The sequence below is a fragment of the Blennius ocellaris genome, assembly GCF_963422515.1.
Source record: "Blennius ocellaris genome assembly, chromosome: 5".
Classification (NCBI taxonomy): Eukaryota; Metazoa; Chordata; class Actinopteri; order Blenniiformes; family Blenniidae; genus Blennius; species Blennius ocellaris.
The window spans coordinates 17,570,475-17,592,876 of NC_137654.1; the positions used below are offsets into that span (position 1 = coordinate 17,570,475).

Genomic DNA, 22,402 nt, shown 5'->3' on the forward strand with positions numbered 1-22,402 from the left:
GGGTGTTTATAGACCGCATCCATGTTTTTTCTTTGGTGGTGCATGTTGCCATACGCTATCGCTTATAAGAAGAAGAAAAAAGAAGTGTTGCGCTAAAGCCTTTGGGATCAGACTGTTCAGATCTTCATCAAATGCAGTCCAACCTCTGGGAAGTCAGATGGCATGCACAACCTACATAATGTGAGGCATCTGCTAAAATCAAACATGTCACATGTGTCAATCAGATGTAACTATGTCCTTTGTACATGTTGCACAATGACGACAGCTGTTGTTTCATCGAGGGAAAGAGATCATTCAGCTTACAGACCTCTATAACAGGAGAGTGGAAGAAATAAGCATGGAAACTTTGGAAAGTCCCATGACACTGTTATGTTCCCTTCCAGCCAGCAGGGTGCACACTTAGCCTCTTGAGTCAAACAAACCATTGTGAGGCTGAAACACAGGGGAATTGTCACTGTCCAACCTGCAACCTGCAAAAAGTTCTTAAAAATTTGGCAAGGTACTCACTAAAATGAGTACATTAAAATATAACTCTAACCGGTTTATATATATATATATATTTATATATATATATATATATATATATATATATATATATATATATATATATATATATATTTTGTCAGGAGGGGTCTGAATCCATATCCAGCTGACTGGGTGAGGACAGACTGCAGCCTGGACAGGCGCCAACTCAAACACTATACCTTAAACAAAAGCTCCTCTACTTTGAAAAAGAGATGCTACAATTCTGATGCACGAGTTCAGATCCCCAATCAGACCCAAAGACACTCATCCTCCTGGACAGGAAGCTCGGTAAATTCTTGCACACTTTTTTCATGAACAAGAGTCGATTTTACGCGAGTTTCACAAGACTCATAAAAGATGTGGGCAACCAATCCCATTCATCCATTCTCACCGATCTGCACAAATAATGCATCTTTAAATTAAGACTAATCCCACATAAACACAAAACGTACTGTCGTTCAATTTAACACAAGAGGAATGCTGCTTTTTGTTGCACATAGTACATGGTACTATAGTACAACAATGATGTGTAAAAGGCACAATGTGGTTCGAGCCAGACCAGTTAAAGTTGGACTTCTGGACAAACTCTTTGTCCGATTTTTCAGATCTCTGCCGAGGATGGTGACGCTGCTGTTTCTGGATGATTTGAAGTTAACTGAATGATTGTCCATGTTTTCATATAATGAGCAGAGAAACACTGAGTCATGACATAATGTAATTAATAACGGCTTCCAATGAACTGGGTTGCTCTTGGATTAACACTCACCCGCCATTTAGTTCTCATGCAACTTGAATATAAAGCTGAGGTTATGTGAGCAGGGAACACTTTTAGAACCAATTAAATCGACTTACGTAACACTTTACTCACCAAAAATAGCTTTAAAATCCTGGTTGCTTTTTCTAAATCATGTTTTCTTAATGCGTGAAGCGGCTCAGAAGATGTCTAACATTGATTTTCTTCATGTGGGAGCTGTTTGAACACTTTTCTGAACAAAAAGAAAGCAGTTTATGTAAGACAGAGCGTTTCCTTGATCCTTTTAGTGTAATCCATCCAACTGTCAGTGGAGCAGCGATGAACCTTAAGAGCTTCGGCTGGGTTAATTGTTTTGTTGTTGCCCTCGGGAGAGAGGACGGCTTTGTTTTACATCAGTCTAACGACATCATTGAAGCTGGAGTCTTTGTTAATCCCACTGGCATGGTTAAACCTTTGTCATGGATTAATGGTTACACAATTCACGCCGGAGGTCACTGCTTTATTGATGATTTCTCACACGGAATGTGCAGAAGAGATGCTTTGATCTGACGGTGTCGCTCTGAGAATGTCCTCAAGTTGCCTGGAATAGAAGTTCTCCAAAGGCTATAGGCATTATGCCTATGTAATTGAATGCAAAAAAAAAACAACCTCAAAGAAACAACTCATCAGTTAAAACTTGTATTAAAATGTCAACAGATGCAAAATGTTAGATGCTTTGTATTTTAAATATCTGGCCAGTCTATATAAAGTCTGTGACTGTCATAACTTAACACTTTTCTAAAATTATTTCAGAAATTGAACTATTCAATTCAATTATTTAAAAAGCCTCAATACAACAAACTGTGGAAAGGAAAACAGAATCTTTTAGATTTTGGGGCCAAGAGTGTTGTAGCGGTTAGTACGTTCCCCTCACAGTAATAACATCCCCAGTTCGATTCTGGGTTTTTTAGCGTGAAGTTTGCATGGTCTTCTCTGCATGCATGTTTTTGTTCTCCAGAAATCAAAGGACGAGTGTGTGACTTAGAATCAATATGTGTTGTCCTGTACTTCTGACAAATTTCAGATCTGCCTGCATGCTCCGACCTTCCTGCTGGTTACGTGCACCTCGGTGGTGCTTTGTAATTACAGGAACTCTCTCCTGTGTGACTGTGTTGATTTCATGCAGGTTAACATCCATCATCAGAGCTGACACACTCATTACACAAGCTGCCGTTTCCTTCAGGCCCGATACTTTTTTTTTTTTCCTGATTGGAGAAAAGACGTCAACTCATTCTGACTCTAAAATAAACACTCAGAATGGAAGATGACCGTGAAAACCCCCTGAACCGGTATCCATGACAACACCACGAGCGGGTCCAGCTTTTGATGGTCTGTCTATTTGCAGCTTGATAACTAAAACTCTGGGAGTTGAGTTTTTTCTCAAAATCACATCGGCAGATCAATACTTCAGCCTTCGGTGGCAGACAGACTCATAACGGGACATTTTGATTTAATTTCCAGACTTTTACCTGCAGAGCTGCAGCGTGTTTATGCTGTATAATGAGAAATATATGACGAAATCTAGCACAAACTGGTGCTGTGTCCCGGAACGTGTTCGGTAATTAAGTAGAGCCGTTGTGAACGTGTCACTACATGCTGACTCCTTGTCTGGCAGATGACACGAGCCACTGATGCAGCTTAATACATAAGCTTGTTAAAGGTGGCCGCAGTGTGCAGAGCATGCTTCCAGCCTCAAGCTGCACGCGGAAGAATATCTTCTAAAGTGAAGTGGGAATCTAATCTAATCTAATTAGACATTATCAACATTTTCTGGCTGTTGCCACTCTATTTAGTCAGTGCAAAACATTTCTTCTTGATGATTGTTGTCTCATTTTACAGGCTTTAAACACATCTCTCTATTTGTAAATATTGCTTTTAATTTGCTTCTCATATTGTAATCTGAGTTTATTTAAAGGAGTTCAATTGTGAAAAAGAAAAGCATTTCTAACAATAATGTTTAAAAAGGAGTGCAGGTTAAAACTATTAAGTATTAAGTTGTGCGACTGACCAAGAAATTTTAGCTTAAAGACTTTAAATTTAATGTAAATTCAGTGGCTTGCAAAAGCATTCCCACCACTTGAACTTTTCTAAGTATTGTCACTGTCACATTTTGTCAATGTATATATATTCGATTGGGAATTCACATGAAAGACCTAACACAACATGCAGCACAATTGCGAAGTTGAAGGAGGATAATAAATGAAAAGAAAATAACAACTGAAAAGTGTGGTGTGCAAAAAACATTCAGCCATTATTCTGATACCCTGAATTAAAATCCAGAGAACATTTGTGCACAAACCTACCAAGACATGGCCGTTGATCCACCTACACTGGCGGGCAGGGCAAGGAGAGCATGGATCAGAGAAGCAGCCAAGAGGCTCATGGTAACTCTGGAGGAGCTGCGGAGATCCACAGCTCAGGTGGAACAATCCGTCTGTAGGACAACAAACAGTCCTGCATTCCACAAATAAAGCCTTTGTGCAATAGGGGCAAGAAGAAAGCCACCATTGAAACGAAGGCAGAAGAAGTCGTAAGCCATGTTGGGGACACGGCAAACATGGAAGGAGCTCTGGTCAGAGACCAAAATGTAACTTTTTCGACTAAATGCAAAACGAGCACTGCACATCACCTTGAACACGTCATCCTCACTGTGAAACATGGTGGTGGAAGCATCATGCTGTGGGGATGCTTTTCTTCAGGAGGTTCAGGGAGGCTGGTTTGATTTTGGATGAAAACCTGTTAGAGTCGGCAAAAGACTTGAGACTGGGGACGAGGTCCACCTTCCAGCAGGACAACGACATGAAACGTACAGCAGAGCGACAATGGAAAGGTTCAGCTCAAAACATGTTTGTCTGGTAAAAGATGACACGCTGTGCACAGACGCTCTTCGTCCAATCTGACTGAGCTTGAGCAATTTTACAAAACCTTCAGTCTCAAGATGTGAAAGCTGGTTCCTTAGTAACACTTGCACACCAATCTTCAAGGTTTTTGTATTTGTATTTAGTTGAGCAAAAATTGTTTTTATTGCTTGTGCCTTTTGGTGGTTGGGTAAATATGAAGCACATTACTGGTGCAGCTAGAAAATGTGAATTGTAGTTAAGCATTTAAAAAAAAAAGTTTTTTAATTGTATTGTGATCATTATTACATCTAGTTAAATGAAATACAAAAACCATCCTATTTCAAGAAATACTCAAATGTTTTTGAAATAATATTTTCTGTTTTCATTACTTACAGGCATACAATTCTTGGGAATAAAACTGAAAAGTGTTCAATTAGTTGAGCTTTTTGTGATACATCTGTGTACAAACTTGAAATTATAGGGACAAAATTTACTTTGGGGGAATTCATGTGTCAGTTGGTGAACATATAAACTAAAAAGTTTCTTTTTTATTATTTTATATAAGAAACTGTTATATACTATATTTATAAACAAAATTTTAAATTTATAAACGAACCAAAAAACTGTTTTTAGATATTTTATTGTCTGACATCTGGTCAAAAATGTAAAAAAGAAATTGTAAGCTATAAAAAAAGATACATAATTAAAAGAATTGCTTGAAATATTTGAAATATGTAGGAAAGAATCGTCACTACAACTTAACAGTTGATCACGAAGCAAACATGTTCATAAAGAAGTCTATTTGAATCCAGTGACGTGCAGCTGCGCAGTTTTTTGCATGAATGACTAAAATGTGCGGCTGTGCAAGACGCGCGGCGGGCACGACGCGGTGCTTGTGCGCGTGTGTGGACGATGTCGCAGCGGCTGCGGGCAGCGGTTCTTCCTCCATGAGCACCTGTGACCCCGCGCGCTCCTCCCCGCCCCTCGCCTCGCCTCCCTCCCCCATGGACGTGAGCTCAGACCCGACAACAGGTATTTGTGAAGTCCCAGACGAAGTAATCCGTCCAGACCAAGGAGAGCTTTCGGCAGGAGAGTCAGAGCGGAGCTCCACCAGCGCAGAGTCTCTCGGTAAGTCCCGGTCCCGGTGCCCGGGAGCGACGCGGCTCCTGTCTCTCTTTTATTTATAACAGGTGGATTTATCGCTCTCGTTTGGGGGAAAAAAAAAAAAAAAAGGAGACTGATTTGTATTCTGTGCGTCGTTCCGGGTTCCATTCGTGCGCTGTGCTGGAACACAGATTCCTGCATCCATCCTGCAGATTCTGACGCTCAGGTGTTTGGAGATGTGCGCTTTGGTTTTGGTTCATATGTGATCGCCTCTCTGCCGCAGAGTGATGTTTCCCTGCAGTTCAGCGCACGTTTTTTTTTTTTTTTTTTTTTTAATGCACAATGTGTCCGCTAAAAATGTCCAGTTGCGGCTTTTCTCTCTCTCTCTCTCTCTCTCTCTCTCTCTCTCTCTCTCTCTCTCTCCACATGGTGCAGTTGGGTTATTGGTTTATGTTTTGTTTTCACTCGTGAAATCAGATCATGCGTGACTCGATTGTGAAACGTGAAAACATCTGTAGAATTTAGCTGCTGCAATTCAAGTGGAGAAAACAAAATGCTGCAGACTCGGACTTTGCAAACCAGTAAGAAAAAAAGTGGCGCAGTGTAAACAATATGAAATCACTTTTGACGTCATGAAAATAGGCGTGTATTTATACTGCGTTTTGGGGGTTGATGACTCCATATATATACAGAATTTTACATCTGTCGTGACTTTTCTTTTGAGTTCAGACCTGCATTATTCTTCATCCAGTTACTTGTTAGACTCCATTCTCCACTGAGCTATTATTTGCCTGTGACGAGGTCAGGTCTTCAGATCAGGAGTTACTAATCCATTATATAAGAGTAAAGAGGACAGGGGAGTAAAGTGGGTAACCTGTACTTTTAAAGTGCTCCTAATCCTTCTCAGTATCCTTCCGTTTTATTGGTGAGGTCTTTGGTCAAACGCTCTTATACTGTAACCAATGTTCATTGTTTTGAACAAAGGTATGTGTTTAGGACTGGGTTATATTGTATATTATTATTTTGTGCAAGGAACTTTTATTATATATTTGTCTGAATCAGCTTTTTTTTTTTTAAATCAGGTTTTATCTTGATTTGTTGGTCTCGATTACACTGAGCTGTAAAACACAGTATCATCCAGCAGTGACACAGCATGGATACAGATACTCTCCTCTGTCTGTGTTCTACTTCCATCTGGGATTAATGTGCCAATCTGCTGTCTCGCAGACAAAGTTATCTTCTTTGTCCTGCTGCAGACTGTCTGAGCAGCGCCGCCGACGCTTCAATCTTCATATCTGCTTGGTCATGGCTCGATAATCCTCAATGACTTTCTGTTTATGTTCAGACGGGGGATGAGGAGGGAGTCTCATCATTAAGCCTGGATTATTAGTATTTATGTTTGTGCTCATTGCAAACTGCTTGTCGTGGTTAAACGGATTAAGGAATCCGGGGCACCGTGGAGGTACCGGTGGTCCGTGGCGTGTGCAATGATGTTGTTTCTTTCTCTTTGACATTTGAAGAAATCCCTGTTGAAGTGCCTGCAGACATGGGTCGTCAGGAGGCCGACTACGTGTGGAAGAAGGACACGGAAAACATCCAGGATATCTTCGACATCATGGAGGAGCTTGGATCGTGAGTGCATGCAACTTTCTGCACCTTTTCTCTGTTTGTTTGTTTGTTTTTGTTTTTTTGTGGTATTCCAGGATTTAATTTGTCACCGCGTGCTAAACACAGGATGTTCGGGTCTGTTGCGGCTGAGGCGAAACACACGGTGTGAGTAAAGCCCCTCGTGTGCCGTTGGAGCTGGAGGACAGATTACGGGGTTTTTCATTGGATTGACATGAGGGCGCCTACTTTACTGAGGTCTTAGACAACAAGACGCCTGAGCTGTTTGAGTCTGCACAGCAGGACGAGTTCATTCACAAAAACATCTCTGCTCACAGAAAATGGCAACAAATCATTGTTTATAATTAACGTGCAGACAATGAGTGAGCAGGGACATAATCACTGCTTATTTCTGTCATCAACTGATGATTTATGTGCTTTTCAAGCTCAAAATGGATTTAAAAGGAATTTTTGCCTTCGGGACATCATTCATTCATTCATTTATTTGCTGATTTGGACAGGACAGTGCATATTCATGGCAAAGACATCGCTTCAAGTGGTTGACATAAATATCCTGGATTGAAATCAATGTAGCGAGTCTATATGTCTGTTGATTAGTAATAAATATGTTCAGAGTTCACACATGACATTAATATCAAAAAATGTCTTTTGTTAAGTGTAAAAACTGACCAAAATATTTTGGTTTTTTTAAAAGTTTTAATGGGATAAATAAAATAAATCTAGAAAGATTCTTTTAAAAAGCTTTGTGTCCTCCTGTACGCTACAGGACGTTAGTGCCCTTGAAAAATGTGCAGTTTACAGAAAAGTGACATGTTTTGTTTAGTTTGAAAGAAACAAGAAACAATGCCACCAAAAAAAAGCCTCATAAGGTGAGGAGCCCTGCAAAGGGTCAAGTAAAGCTAATTGTAATGAATTTTCTTTACAAAAATAATCCCAAATGTTTTTGTTGGATGTACGCATGTGCAGTTTTGTTTAGGTTTTTTTTTTTTTTTTTTTTGCTTCAATGGAGGCCACATGTGGCCTGAGGGGCCGCTGGCTGCCCGTGTCACAACAGTAAATAAAGGCGTGAGCTGGCATGTTGTGGGTAAACGGTCGTGCTCTGAAGTTGCCGCTAAACATCATCAGATGATGATGAGACCGGGGAGGAAGGTGAGGCCCCATCCTGAGCGCAGTGCACCATCCAATATGTTCTCCAATTATCCTGCAGCAGCTACCTTCATTTCCCCAAACAATTTCAGGAAACAATAGCGGGAGTTTCACGGAAGAGAGGGTGGGAGACGTGTACATCATTTATTATTACACAGAATGAGGCTTTTGGAATCATCCACGAAGCACAAGTCCGTGGCTGCGTCACTGAGCGAATTTTCTCCCAAGCCGTTTCCACTGACGATGTTGAACGCTCTGAGCTGATCGGTTTTGTCCCCGGTGTGCAGTTTAGTCTCTCCTAGTCGTGTTTTATGTCACAACAGGAGGAAGACAATCCAGAGGGGACTGGGGATTGCGTAAAACACTTAATTCAGTCTTGTCCCGTCGGGGTTCAATCACACGTGAACAACATCCTCTTGGTTTCCTGGCAATAGTCTCAGCTCCTCCAGTCCATCCAGGGGGACCATTTGTTTTAAGTATGAACATTAGCTTTGCTGCTTGTTTTGTTTTGGTTAATGGTTCCTGAGGGTTTTTCATGTTGTGCGCTTGATTGGCGATTTCTCTTGAGGGTCACAGTATTTCCATGGTGAGCAGTGGTGACGAAGCAGTCCCTCAATCTCATGTGATGTGCCGCCTGCCTCTTTGAGTTCACGGCGCGACTGTGTCCGGTTTCATATTTCTTTTCTACATCGGCGTCGGCTTCTCAGCCAGAGGTTTGTAGGTCTGACACCCGTCCGTGACCTACCTTGAAACCTCGCTGTTCCCAAGGAGCCCGGCTCATTTTTTGACCTTTGTGCCTGGAGCCGCCGGCTCACCCTGATGCCGTTTCCATTGCGTCAGGGATAAAAGGGCCTAATCCACCTGGCGGAACAACTATTCCCAGACAGCGCTGAAGATAGCAGGGACGGCGAGCAGAGCCCAACAATAAGCTTCTGACATGTGAAGAGCTAAGCCGCAGAGGCGCACCACAGATCTTTAATGAGCCCTATGATATTATCTATGTCCAGGGTTTATTTTCATTGTGATGGCCTCCGGGAAATTCATCCCTGCATGATCCTGTAATCTGAGTCAAAATAGACATTTGCTATGACAATGTCATTTTTAAATGTAGTATTTTGACATTAATACACTTGCAGATAATTGCACATGAATTAGATCTAGCAAAAAGCCACAAAAAGCTTTTGTTGAGCATAAAGGACACGCTTAAAGCTATTAAACCTCATTTAAATTCCATTCACCAAACCCATGTGGACAAGGCTAATTAGCTTCTTCGCTGGTCCCCAAACCTTGAATTTTACACCTTTACTGTGAAGAGAAACATGGGAAAACATGTAAGATGTTCAAAAAATACATCTAAAAAAGAAAAATATACCTCAGATTAGTTTAGCATAATGAGTAAACACTTTATTGATCAAAATGGCATAAAACCATGTTTATTTAATTCTTTTTTAAAAGTCCCCTATCGCCTCTCTCGCCATGAACTGTGAACCTTCTCATCTCGCTCCAGAAAAATCATTTTTTCTCATAATGTCCATCAAATTTCGCAACTTTTCAAACGAGCAAACAATACAAATACAGTCCAGCACAGGATGGTGTTTAGCACGTCACTTTATTGCCCGAGAAGAAATCTCAGGCAATATCAGTAGTCCCATTACAATCAGCAATGCTCCTGCTGATGGAGGACTCATTTCTTCCGGCCATGGGAACACTTATAATCTCTTCCTGTGCAGTCGGCCAAAGGCCTCATCATCGTGTGTGTGTGTGTGTGTGTGTGCTCATCACAGGGGGGCCTTCTCCGAGGTTTACATGGTGAAGGAGAAGAAGACGGGAAAGCTGTTCGCCATGAAGTGTGTGAAGAAGAAACAGAAGCGAGATCTCAACCTGGAGAACGAGATCACCGTGCTGAGAAGGTAAAAACACATCTCAGATTATAATCCCAGATCTTCTCTGTGGTCAGAGCAGGAAGGAGCCCCAATGATCTGCTTTCTCTTTGACTTCCTGCAGTAGTGCAGTGAGACAAGGGGCACTGGATTTTACTTTTTTTTTTTTGTAAAATTACCATTCATTGTATTATAAGGTGGAAAAAAGACTCAGAGCTGAAAGTAAACTGAATGAGAAGTCTGGGATTCGACTTATTATGACACTTTAAACATATTTCGATAATACTTTCATTGTAAATATAAAAAAATATGTAATCATTCACATTGAGGAAATTGTTTGATATTGTTTTGCACCACTTAAGATATTGATTGCATACACTACTACTACTACTACTACTACTACTACTGTCCTTCAATGCAAAGCTTTCTGAATCTTCTCCAGTATTTTCATTAGAAGTAGCTTTAAGTACTGTTCACCTCATGACAAAAATAACAGCATCCCTCCCCCCCAAACAGAATCAAACATGAAAACGTCATTGGCATGGAGGATTTCTACGAAAGCCGCACTCATTTTTATCTGATCATGCAGCTGTGAGTATTGCATCAAATAGGCTACAAATCAGTTTTAAAAAATGTCTATTAAAAACCGATTCTGACTGTGGCGGTGGGTCTGTGTCAGTGTTTCAGGCGGTGAGCTCTTCGACCGTATTCTGGACCGGGGGGTTTACTCAGAGAAAGATGCCAGCCAGGTGATCCAGCAGGTTCTGCAGGCCGTCAGTTATTTACACCAAAACGGCATCGTGCACCGGGACCTCAAGGTAAGACCCTAGCAACATAAAAACACCCTCATGTGTATGCTTAGATATATAGAATCTCCCTCTGAAATCACTGGAAATGACCTATTCTTCATTATTCTGTCAAATTTGACCTGTAAAGCCCATTTCACAAAGAATTTAGCTCATGTGACCTTACAAGGTTATTTTCAATAAGTCAAATTTTAACTATAGAACACAACACACAAGTCAGTACAAAGATTCTCTATCTTTGAAAATATCAATACATTTCATCACTAATCAACTACAGTAAGCTTTTGAATCTCATGCTATAGTTACTGATATCTAAAATCTACAAACATATACAAATGTAAAATTTTGTGTTGTGACCATTTTCACAAAATAATTCTTTTAAGTTTATTTCTTCATGTTTGTTAATTCTCCCTGTACTGCTGCTGCTGGGCCTCGGTGTGTGAACAGCTCTTCGTTCTGTTGTGTTTGTTCCTGAGCAGCCGGAGAACATCTTGTACTACAGCCCCGATGAAAACTCCAAGATCATGATCAGCGACTTCGGCCTGTCCAAGATGGTCGACAACGGTATCATGTCGACGGCTTGTGGCACCCCGGGATACGTAGGTGAGAGATTTGATTGGACCGACTGAGCGCCAGTCACAACGTGACGAAAAATCCTGCAAGCAATCCTGCACGAGCAAGAAGAATTACACACTTCCAGTTCCACTGTTAGACATCCTGCACACCAGAGACATAACCTTAGTGCCATACTGTCTTTTTTCTATCATATAATATACATGTCATATTGCATCACTGATGTTGTTACAATCTTGAAAAAAGTAGAAAAGCTGCAATAAAGGAGGCGTCACAGTAGTATAAACCTAAAGCAGCTGCACGTAAAAGTGGTCCAGGATGATGAAGCAAGTAATCATCGAATAATAGATGGAGACAAATAGTAGGACTGACAATAGAAGACGACACCTAATATGCTTTATATATCCCATTGTTTCTCTTCACTTGGAGTATTTTTAACATTTTCTTTTCTCCTCCAGCTCCTGAGGTTCTGGCACAGAAGCCCTACAGCAAGGCAGTGGACTGCTGGTCCATCGGAGTCATCACCTACATCCTGTAAGTATGAAGCTGTCATACCTGTGTACTAACTTTGATTAACTTTTACCATTAATTGTGTGGTTTTTCATTACTTCAATACAACAAAGCTTGAAGGGTTGAGTTACAGCATTTTTACAAAGTTAGATAGCTCCTCTGAACCATGAGAACATTCCTTTTGTAATTTTCTTTAATTCATTATTATCGTTCGACAGATTAGTAGGTTTGAGTGATCGTGCGTTAGCAGCTCCTCGGCTAAGCACTTGATGTTTTTTTTTCCTTTACTGCAGACTCTGTGGCTATCCCCCTTTTTACGAGGAGAGTGAAACACGGCTCTTCTCTAAGATCATGAAGGCTCAGTACGAGTTCGACTCGCCTTTCTGGGACGACATATCAGAGTCTGGTGAGTAACCATGAGCTTCGGCACCAAAATGTTCTGTATCCACACACAACTGTTTTCCCTCTAATGTTCACACATCTGTTTATTTCTCTGTTCCAATGTTCAGCTAAGGATTTCATCCGTAACATGATGCAGAAGAATCCAAACATGCGCTACAACACAGACCAGGCACTCAGACATCCATGGTAAGAGCATCGCTTCATGTAACACTGTTGTCTTATTTACTTGTGCTCCACTATATTTACACGGTTAGATCCTCTCTCGGCAGGACAAGTGTAGCTGCACAGCACCATTCAGACACAAGGCAATTCACAGTGCTTTACCAGGCATATAATGACCATATGATGTATTTAAGGCCATTCAGTGCTTTATAGACAAGATGTTGGACTAAAAGTAAATATGTGAAACTTCAGGGTCCAGTATCTGTCATCACGTGTTCATCAAACGAGCTGCTGCAAAGGTTCAGGCTGGTTCTGATAGAAATATTTCAGAACACAGAGTATCACAGTTTTTGCATCAGGAAAGAAAAAGGAAGATCCACATTCTATTAGGCTGGTGGTCACAGTGTTTTAGCCAGTTGGTGTATCGTATAGCAAACATGCATGCATATTACTCCTGAATGTGCTGCTGATTTCCTGTGCGACAAACGGGGAATCAGCGTGGGGTTTAGGGGGCGATGACGTGTCCGTACTGCGTCAAGTCGCTCACATCGATTCGGGATTAACCTCCTCGAAATAAAGTTAAGCGTTGTCTTTCGTCATTGGGGTTCCAGGATCATTGGAAAGACGGCGCGGAGCCAGGACATCTACTACTCCGTCAGCGTTCAGATCCAGAAGAACTTTGCCAAGTCCAAGTGGAAGGTCGGTACTGCACTGATTTCTTTGGCTTGGATGAGCTCATTGAGGACCTGTAGTTTATAGTAGATTAATCCAGTGCTTACCTAAATCCTTCCTGATTAAGGACAGTTTAAGACGATACTGTTCTGTTAATCAGGCCAGTGATGGAGGATGAAGTGCTTTTTTTTTTATTGTCAAGTGTTTTTGACTGAACACAAGTCTGCTCTTTCGGCGTAATTTTAACATCCAAGAAAGGAGGATCTGTCATTTCTCATGCATTGGGAGAACTCATGCAAATAACATTCACAAAGTCGTTTCTGGCATATCGAAAATTAAAAGATTGTTGTCAGTGGCTGATTCAGAAGTGATAAATTATTTAAAACATTATTTGTCATGACAAGTTGAAGGCTTTACTGAATCTATGAAACCAGTAAAGCTGAAATAAAAAATTTGTTTTAAGATATTGCATTTTACTTTATTTGCATTGCACATGCTGTTGATCATTTCCTTTCATTTCACCTCTGCACCATCATCCAAAACATGCCTACTTTTTTTTTATTGCTTTTTCTCCCAACCTTGCTATGGCAGTCAAATGTACTTCATCTCTCTCTCTCTCTCTCTCTCTCTCCCTTCACAGCAAGCCTACAATGCCACCGTCGCCATCAACCACATGAAGAAGCTGCAGCTGGCCCACTCGGAGCTTGCCCTGAAGAAGGAAACCATCCCGGACATCAAAGTGGTCGACATGTCCTCTCCAACAAAAAACTGCAAGCACATCGACCCGAGCAAGCTGGAGCCCAAAGCAATGCATCACATGTCCCTGCCTGAAAGCCCCACCGAACCGAAGAGCCATTTCCACCCACTGAAGGCCAGCCAGAGCCAGTGCAACGCGCACCACACGCCCACCATCGCCGAGCAGGGAAAGCACGTCTACCACTCGGAGCCCGCCAACCTGAACGGGTTAGTAATAATGGCGTCCGACGTGGTGGGTTGAGGTGATTTCAGATCAGGGCAGCAGCTCATCTTGACACTTCTCCTCTTTTGATTTCAGGTACGGCAAAAACCGCAATGGTAAGACCCTGCAGACTGGAGTGTGTTCAGTCATGTGAAGGCTGCATGAAGTTTCCATGGGAAAAAAAAAATCCTTTTTACTTGGTACGTCCACAGCTGACATTCACACTTGACATTCACACTTGACATTCAAACGAAGTATGAAATGTGTTTCAGATATAGTCAAGATCTTAACACTTCCTCATAGCGAACTTTATTATCACACATAAAACATGGAATACATAAAGTAAATGGATTTCTTTCATTGGATCACATAATTATTTGACATCATTTATATCACTATTATATAATCAACAACAACTTTTTTTTATAATTATCATATTGCTGCACTAACAAATATCATACTCATTAAACATAAATACAACTAAGATACATACATATTCAATAGAAATTAAATGTAGATTTAATTATGTAGATACACACAACAATAGATGGATAGATTCCTCCAAACTATTTCCTATTTCTTAGAAACCTGCATCATGTTGTGAAATGCAGCCCAAAATAAACCCACATAATACAGCCCAACATTCAAAAGCCGTCTCACATTATTGGCCTTACATGGATGGTCTTGACACTTGCTTGTTGAATAACAAGTATTTATACACTATCAGCTGCACACTTACAGGTATGATAATTGTTTTTTCATGTTTAATTTCTCTCAAATACATTCACATCTACAAGTGTTAATCATCTCATTTTAAAACTGGGCATTATGAAATATAAATACTAGTTTTGCCCTTGACTTATTAGTTTTGAGAAACTGTAATACTATAAGAAAGTCCCCACCCCCCTTCTTGTTGTTCCACCCTTATCTGAAGCATGCTGTGCATAATTTGTTGACTGTCTGAAATCCTCCCAGCCAGATGTGTGTCTGTCTCACCCGGCGTGTGTTTCTGCCCCCTGCAGGTCAGTGTTGCTGCTTTGACTCAGCATGCAGCTGCTTTGTGCCAGCGGCTCCACAGGTACTGTGAAGAAGAGGAGGCTGATCCTTTCGGAGGCGGATCCGGGCGGTCTGCAGCTTCCTCAGTCTGTGGGACATTTCGCTTTGGAACGAGTGCCTACGACGCTCCCCATCAGTGACACTGAAGCACCCACTCACACGCCGAGACGCACAAGAGATTAACTAGCATGCACAGAGAAGCTGGAGTCTTCGAACAGTATTTACGGGACGTCACTCGGCCTCCACTCGGTCATCCATATAACTCAAGGTGAAGCAGTTCCGGACATCTAATGTCGCACAGATTTGTTTAGAATCACTTCGTGTTGTTTATGAAATGACTCACAATGCAGTAAGATAAATGATTGTATCTCATCTTGTGTAAAGTTTTATCCTGTAGCTGGCCTGCATCTGTGAGCACATCCTCTATAAGACAGGGAGTGCTTACTGCTTTTAATGTTGGAATATGTATTCTGTAAAGATGTCTCTTATTTTTTATTTTACTTTTTACGAGATATTTGTTTTTTATTAAATGAAAAAAATAATTATTAAAGAGCAGATCAAATGCCACAAGTACAGTATATCTGAAAACTAGCCAACTCACATAAACTCACCTCATTCAAACGTGAAATGTTATTTATATAACCATTGTAATAGAGAAATCTCCACTTATTAGCTTTGGGCAGTTCGCTTTGTGTCTCTTTTGTGGCTGTAAATCGATGCAACAAACAGATACTGATGTTATATGTGTAAAATAAAGCATGTACAGAATCTGCATTTGGTTTGTTGGTTCTTGATTAATCTCAGTCCGACTCAACTTTGCCAAAAATAAAACATTTGTCACTTAGAATTTAACAATTAAAGGTAAATGTGTATGTGCAACACAAAGCTGTCACTAAAAATTAAAAAAATTTAAAAGACAGGACTCTCACAGGTCAGAGAATTAACATGGAAGTGGAAATATTTTCAAAAGTTCTTCTTTACTATACTGTATATACTATATTTTCTATACTTCTTTATTTCGTCAATTTATAAACAAATAAAAGACAGAAATGAGTTTGATCCCTTGCACTGAATTTTGAAAACACTCAGGGGAAATTAGTGCTGTGGTACTAAAGATGTTGCTTTTACACGCAATTACAAATAAAAGTGCTGCTGCTAAAAAGTAATCAAGTGACATGAAGTATATCTCGCAAGTATTATTCACTGTTCAACTGCATGTAATTATGGTCAGTCACAAACTTTCACGTGGGTAAAATCACTACATTTCTCACAAAAATCAAGTATGAATATATTACAATATATTTTAAAAAACAATATTCATAAAAGCAGGATGTTCTCATGTTTTACACATTGATCTTTTTTCTTTTTCAGTGTTCTTGGCAGTCAAATACAAGTGTTGTTTGTTTGCAAGTTAAAAATCAAATAGTACCTTTTATCCGACTCCCCCCCCCTCTATTAATCCAAACCTCCAAGCCAGTTAGCAGGCTGTACTTCAGTGGGTGAGCTCGATGACCCGTCAGCCCCTCCTGCATTGTCGGGATTATCCCACACATGTTCAGCTGGTGTCGGTTACAGTAAGCCGGGGGAAACAAACACGCTCGTAAGCTGAAGTTTTCACTTTCATCAAAACACCTGAACCTGAGCCAGTCGCTGGAAATCCCCATAATTAAGTGTTGGAGACATGATGAGTGTTTCCTGTAGGTCTCCAGCAGAGGTGGAAACAGTACTTAACCATCCATCTTATGCACTGTTTTGTCCTTTTTGGGGGTCACAGTAGGCTGGAACCGGCTGACTGTGGGTGAACACACTCATACTCACACCTACAAACTATTATAAAACCACCAATCAGCTTCAAACACATTATTCTGGAGGAGGAGTACTGTGCTGTTCAGTACTTAAAATACAACAATTCTTACATTGCAAAAGTAATATTCCAACCCTAGAAAAAATATTGTTAAAAAAATACTGTATATTTAATTTTATTGTTAATACCTGACATTTGATTAATTTTACTTTTATAGAATAATGTTTATCACAGGATCCTCTTCCTCTCCTGACAGAAACTTAGCTCTTTTTGTTTCTGGCCATGGTCAAACTCTTTTTCACAAACAGGAAATGATCAACTTCACCGTTCTTCCAAAGCTGGTAACATGAACTTGTTTCAGTTGTTCATTTGGAGAAAATGTGCTTCTCTGGCCAAAAAGGACCAAGTATGTGGGAATGAGTTTGAGTATTTCTCTTTATTGTTGTTATTAAGATTATTTTTTTGCCTTTCTGTTTGAGCACTTTCACATTTCTGAATATAAAGTGGCTTTCAGCTCAAATGGGATGTTTTTCTTATTAGTATTTGTAATTCCTTATAATAAATCCAGTTAAGATAAATAACCTAAAGGTGCAATCTGCGTGGTTTTATTTAGGGCTTCTTTTTTTTCTCTTTTTTTTTTTTAGAGCTTTCCAACATACACACAGAGGAAACACTCACTCTCCATCACGACTCCAGTGGCTCAGTGAAGTCAGCGCTCATACAGATTCTCATTCAAGAGGCAGAAAAGTGGAGCAAAGGTCTCTGAACAGTCACACTCTATTTCCCCACAGTGGTAAGATGGAACATGACTAATAGCAGAATCATTGTGATTACCAGCAATGTTTGGAGGAAACGATACAGAACAATTCCAGAATGAACATGAGAGGTTTTATCATTGAATCTAAACACATATATTCTGCAGAAGTTTTTTTTGTGTTTTATGCTTTCATTAATATATAATCTGCACCAATCAACTAATTATTAACTCGAAAACATTTCATAAAATCAAATCCTGAAGTGGAACAGGGGTACAGGGGGGGAGCCTGTTACCTCAGAGACTTTTTTTAATACTTTGAATATGTTTAATTTGAAGGGAATCATCTGGGAAATGGCTATAATGATTATGGTGCTGGACAATTGAATTGAATCAAATTGAATTCAATTGGATAGTTAAATGCTCACCTCACTATAAGAACTTATCCCACATGAAAAAATATTGTTACAAAAACAATGACAAAGAAATCAGATCAAAATGAGATTTTTCTGTCTCTGTTCACAAAAAATGGAGTATAATGTCGAAAACCTTTCTCCAGCCATGAGCCCGGCTGCATCCAGCTGGAATAAATGTTACTGTGTCACGCTCACATCATCTGCTGCACAGATGTCAGACCCTCGTGCAGACCACTCATGATGTCTCTGTCTGTGACAAAGATCACAGTCATTTCCCAACTCACGACTCTGACTTCACTCTTTCCCGTAGCAGAGTTCGGAGTCAAAGGTCAGAGTGTTTCGAGGCGAAGACATCCACACACACACACACACACACACACACACGCATACAAGCTGCTGCCTCTCGTTCTGCTGCGTGGTCAGACGGCATGCAGGAATAGTGGAGCCACAGATGTTGAGAACGGCACGATTATACTACGGAATCTTATCGTCCAGTGAAGCTTATCACTCCCGGCTCAATCAGGACCACTCCATGTGAAACCCGCACTGCTGTCAGGCCATATCTGTCAGCCAATAAGTGGGACTGACCTTCCACAGACTCATTTGCTGTGATTGGAGGCTAATGACGCTCTCCTGATGCAGATCAATATGCATAATAGCAAGTGACACAACACAAACTCCTCTTATCTGGTGTTCATTATCCGAATACAACAAATTCTATAGTTTGTACTGTGTATTTACACTCACGATCACAGTGTTCCTGGAGAAGCTCTATCGGAATATATAATGTAAATTAAACCCCATAACTTCCCGTTACGATTGGATCAGGAAGGACATGCAACTTAATACCAAGTCAAAACATGCAAAACTGGAATGGAGAAGCAAGATTCGATGGATCTAACGCACTCATAGCTGCATAGCACAAACAGATGTAAAATGAATTTTGATACACGGTCGCACGCCCAGAGTGTTTGTTTCGCCCTTTGCCCAGTTACCTAAAACTCACTAGCGTGCAAGTGGCCTCATGAATATGCATTGTGTCTCCATTGTGGGAGGTGACCTTGCTCTGAATGTGTTTAAAATGCACAATCTCTCCCAGCCTCTCTGCCTGCAAACGCCTGATTGTACTGAAGACTTGAGGAGAAGTCAAGAATCTCATCTAAGTCAGTGTGAGTGCCTGCTTAGCATTATTTTGAAGAAAACACTGATTTCGTTTTGATATGAGACCTTCTTGGATATTGTCCACAAAAAAAACAACTTTCTTTTCTCTTCATAGAGTCATCAGCCAGCGCAACATGGAGAATGTTGCAGAGATCATCCCCTTTGTCATGGAGATGCTGAGACAGAAGCCCAACCGAAGTCTCCTGAAGATCTACATGCTGGGCTCCACCCTGGCCGTCCTTGGAGCGGTGGGTTCAGTGGTGGGGACGTTTGTCCTGCCCTTTGTGGAGAAAAGCAGTGCAGAAGATGAACTGGAAGACCTCCCAGTGAAGCAGAGGGAGAACCAGGTGTTGAAGGTGCACTCCAACATGGATCAAACAGACATTGTGGAGTTGGACGCGATGGTAACCCCTGAAGTTGCCAAATATCTGGAAACCAGTGGGCATAGAAGCTCAGCATACCGCTTATATGCTTCTTAGAGACACTGCTAAAATAAACGGACTCTGCAGCTGCTGCTGCGCTCATGGTGATAAATCAAATCACCTCTTTGAACTGGTTTGTCCGTCCTGATTCAGTATTCTCGAATGGATAAATGTGTGTTTTGTGCTTTTCTCAAGAGATGAATTAAAAACTGTAGGTTACAGTACTATCATGCTGCTGGCAGCTGACTCTTATGTATGGTGAACAAACATGTGTTTTACTTAATGATGTGCATTGGCAGATGTGTATTTCTCCTCACAATGACCATATGTTGTTTTTTTTCATCAAATCTGTGGATGAGATACTTGCAAATCTGTGTGTGACATGTTGTGATTCTTATCAGAATGTATGGTATGAGTGAGCTGCCAGTTTTACTATGTGGTGAAATATCTGAGAGGATTTGTGGTGTATGAACGCAAACAGGCAAATAATGTAAATAATAATAAAACAACTTGGTTGCTGAAAAAAAGTAATATAAATTTAAAAAAAAACAAAACAAAACATTGTCGTCAGCTATTCAGGTCAATAAGTGACCAGCTCTTCCCCCAGTGCACAACACCTCACTATAGGATAAGGAGGTTTTCAGTATTCTTAAGGCATTCATTCAAATAGCAAATTCCAGTCTGTTATCGAAGGATATTTTGATATTTCAATACAGTAAAGGTACAATAAGCACCATTTACCCATGTTAATCTAAGCTGAACACAATTATATTGGACATAATCACATGTATTTCCCCATTTGAAGTTGAAAAAGTCTCTAAATTCATCCATATCTCTATACTATAAATGATTCGCTCCATGCTATTGAGCTCCACTGCCTTGTGATGTGTGGTAGCCTATGACTGAAAGCATCAGATACACACACGCATATATATATATATATATTTACAATATATAACTAGTGCAATACATATTGTACTAGTTTTGTTCTCACAATGCTTTGTTCAAGCATATTTTTCCATACTTTTTTTTATATTTATTCATGTATTTGTATGTCTTTATTAGTTTGAAGGTAACAGAAAAAAATGCAGAAGTAAACAAACATCACTTGGCTGATAAATGACTGAACAGCCGACTGCAGAGCAGTTTGATTTTGAAAAGAACATGGAAAAAAACAAAGGAAATCTCAAGTTGCAATATAATCAGACACCTTGAAGGCCCCAGCCACAGGGACTAACAGGGCCTGTCAATCCTTTCAGGTGGTAGAAGTTCAGAGAGGTGGAGAGAAGAATTAAATGACCTTTCAAACATGGTGTGTGACTTTGTAGCTATTGTTTCACAATGTGTCAGTTATTTCTACATGGGTTAACCTGCCTCCTCGGTTATCATTGATCCAAAGTGATGTCAATCATTGTATAATGTTGTAAGAAATATTATAAAGCTCAAACCTGAAAACAATTTCAGCGAGAAGTGTAGGGCTGGACTCAATGTCCCCTTGATTTCACTCTGAATAGTTACCACAGAGGAAGCATGTGTTGAAGTGAACAATATAACCACCCTTACCAAAAAGAAGTACATTCAAGTATACTTCAAGTATACTAAAAATCAAGGTAGTATACTTCAAGTTTACTTTAAGTGTACTTATCAGAAGTATACTTTACCAAGTACATTTTAAGTATACTAATAATTATACTTATATATATACTCATTCTAAAGTTTACTTACATTTAGACTATACTTGTACTTGACTATACTTATCAGAAGTATACTTTACCAAGTACATTTTAAGTATACTAATAATTATACTTATATATATACTCATTCTAAAGTTTACTTACATTTAGACTATACTTGTACTTGACTATACTTATCAGAAGTATACTTTACCAAGTACATTTTAAGTATACTAATAATTATACTTATATATATACTTATTCTAAAGTTTACTTACATTTAGACTATACTTGTACTTGACTATACTTATCAGAAGTATACTTCACCAAGTACATTTTAAGTATACTCATAATTATGCCAATGTTATATATGTATATACTTATACTAAAGTTTACTTACATTTAGACTACACTTGTACTTATCAGAAGTACATTTCACCAAGTAAAGTTTAAGTATATTAAAATTTAGGCTATACTTTTATACTTATATGTATACTTACACTAAAGTTTACATTTAGATACTTGTTCTTGAGTATATCTTATTAAAATGAAATATGACAAGATATAAAACTATTTGCAGTTGTATTTTTGACTGTAGCCCATTTAATATATTTTCACATTTGCTAGATTGTTTCTGTACTATACTATACTGTAAGATAATCCAAATCATATCGATCCGATATTTGATTTTTTTGGCAAAAGGTCAGTATGTATGTGGCTTATAAGTTATAGCCTAAGTGAACCTGGTGTTTCTCATAGTCTACATAGTGTCATAACCTTTTTTTTGTTTATTTCAAACAACTTCCAACCCTTAAATGGCACATAAAACCACCTATTTTATAACAATGGAAAAAGGAAAAAAATAACTTATCAGGTAGTTTATTAATGCTCATAAAATGGGAACATTTATTAAAGACAATGAGCTCTTTCAATCCCGTTCATATGGATTTGGCAGAGGTACAACATACAGTTTATCAGTCTCAACAACAACACATTTCTTTAATATCTTATAAGGGCAAATGACATACACATTTCCAGTCTTAACTTCATGAATGAAAGTACTCACTACATCAATCTTTGAATCTTTACACAATGGCCTGTTAGATTTACTCAGCTTCT

The 22,402-nt window shown here is 39.6% G+C and overlaps 1 protein-coding gene across 1 annotated transcript; it reads left to right on the plus strand.

Annotated features, from left to right (window-relative positions):
- Nucleotides 1-5,162: 5,162 nt before the first annotated feature.
- camk1gb (calcium/calmodulin-dependent protein kinase IGb) lies at nt 5,163-15,733 on the plus strand (the record flags this gene model as incomplete). The annotated part of the gene is made up of 13 exons (XM_080495992.1): nt 5,163-5,286; nt 6,783-6,894; nt 9,819-9,944; nt 10,431-10,505; nt 10,594-10,732; nt 11,200-11,323; nt 11,752-11,827; nt 12,097-12,209; nt 12,313-12,391; nt 12,979-13,066; nt 13,680-14,002; nt 14,094-14,197; nt 15,020-15,733. The coding sequence occupies 12 exons, from the start codon at nt 5,163-5,165 to the stop codon at nt 14,149-14,151; spliced, it is 1,437 nt and encodes a 478-aa protein (XP_080352118.1). The 3' UTR covers nt 14,152-14,197; nt 15,020-15,733.
- Nucleotides 15,734-22,402: the final 6,669 nt, after the last annotated feature.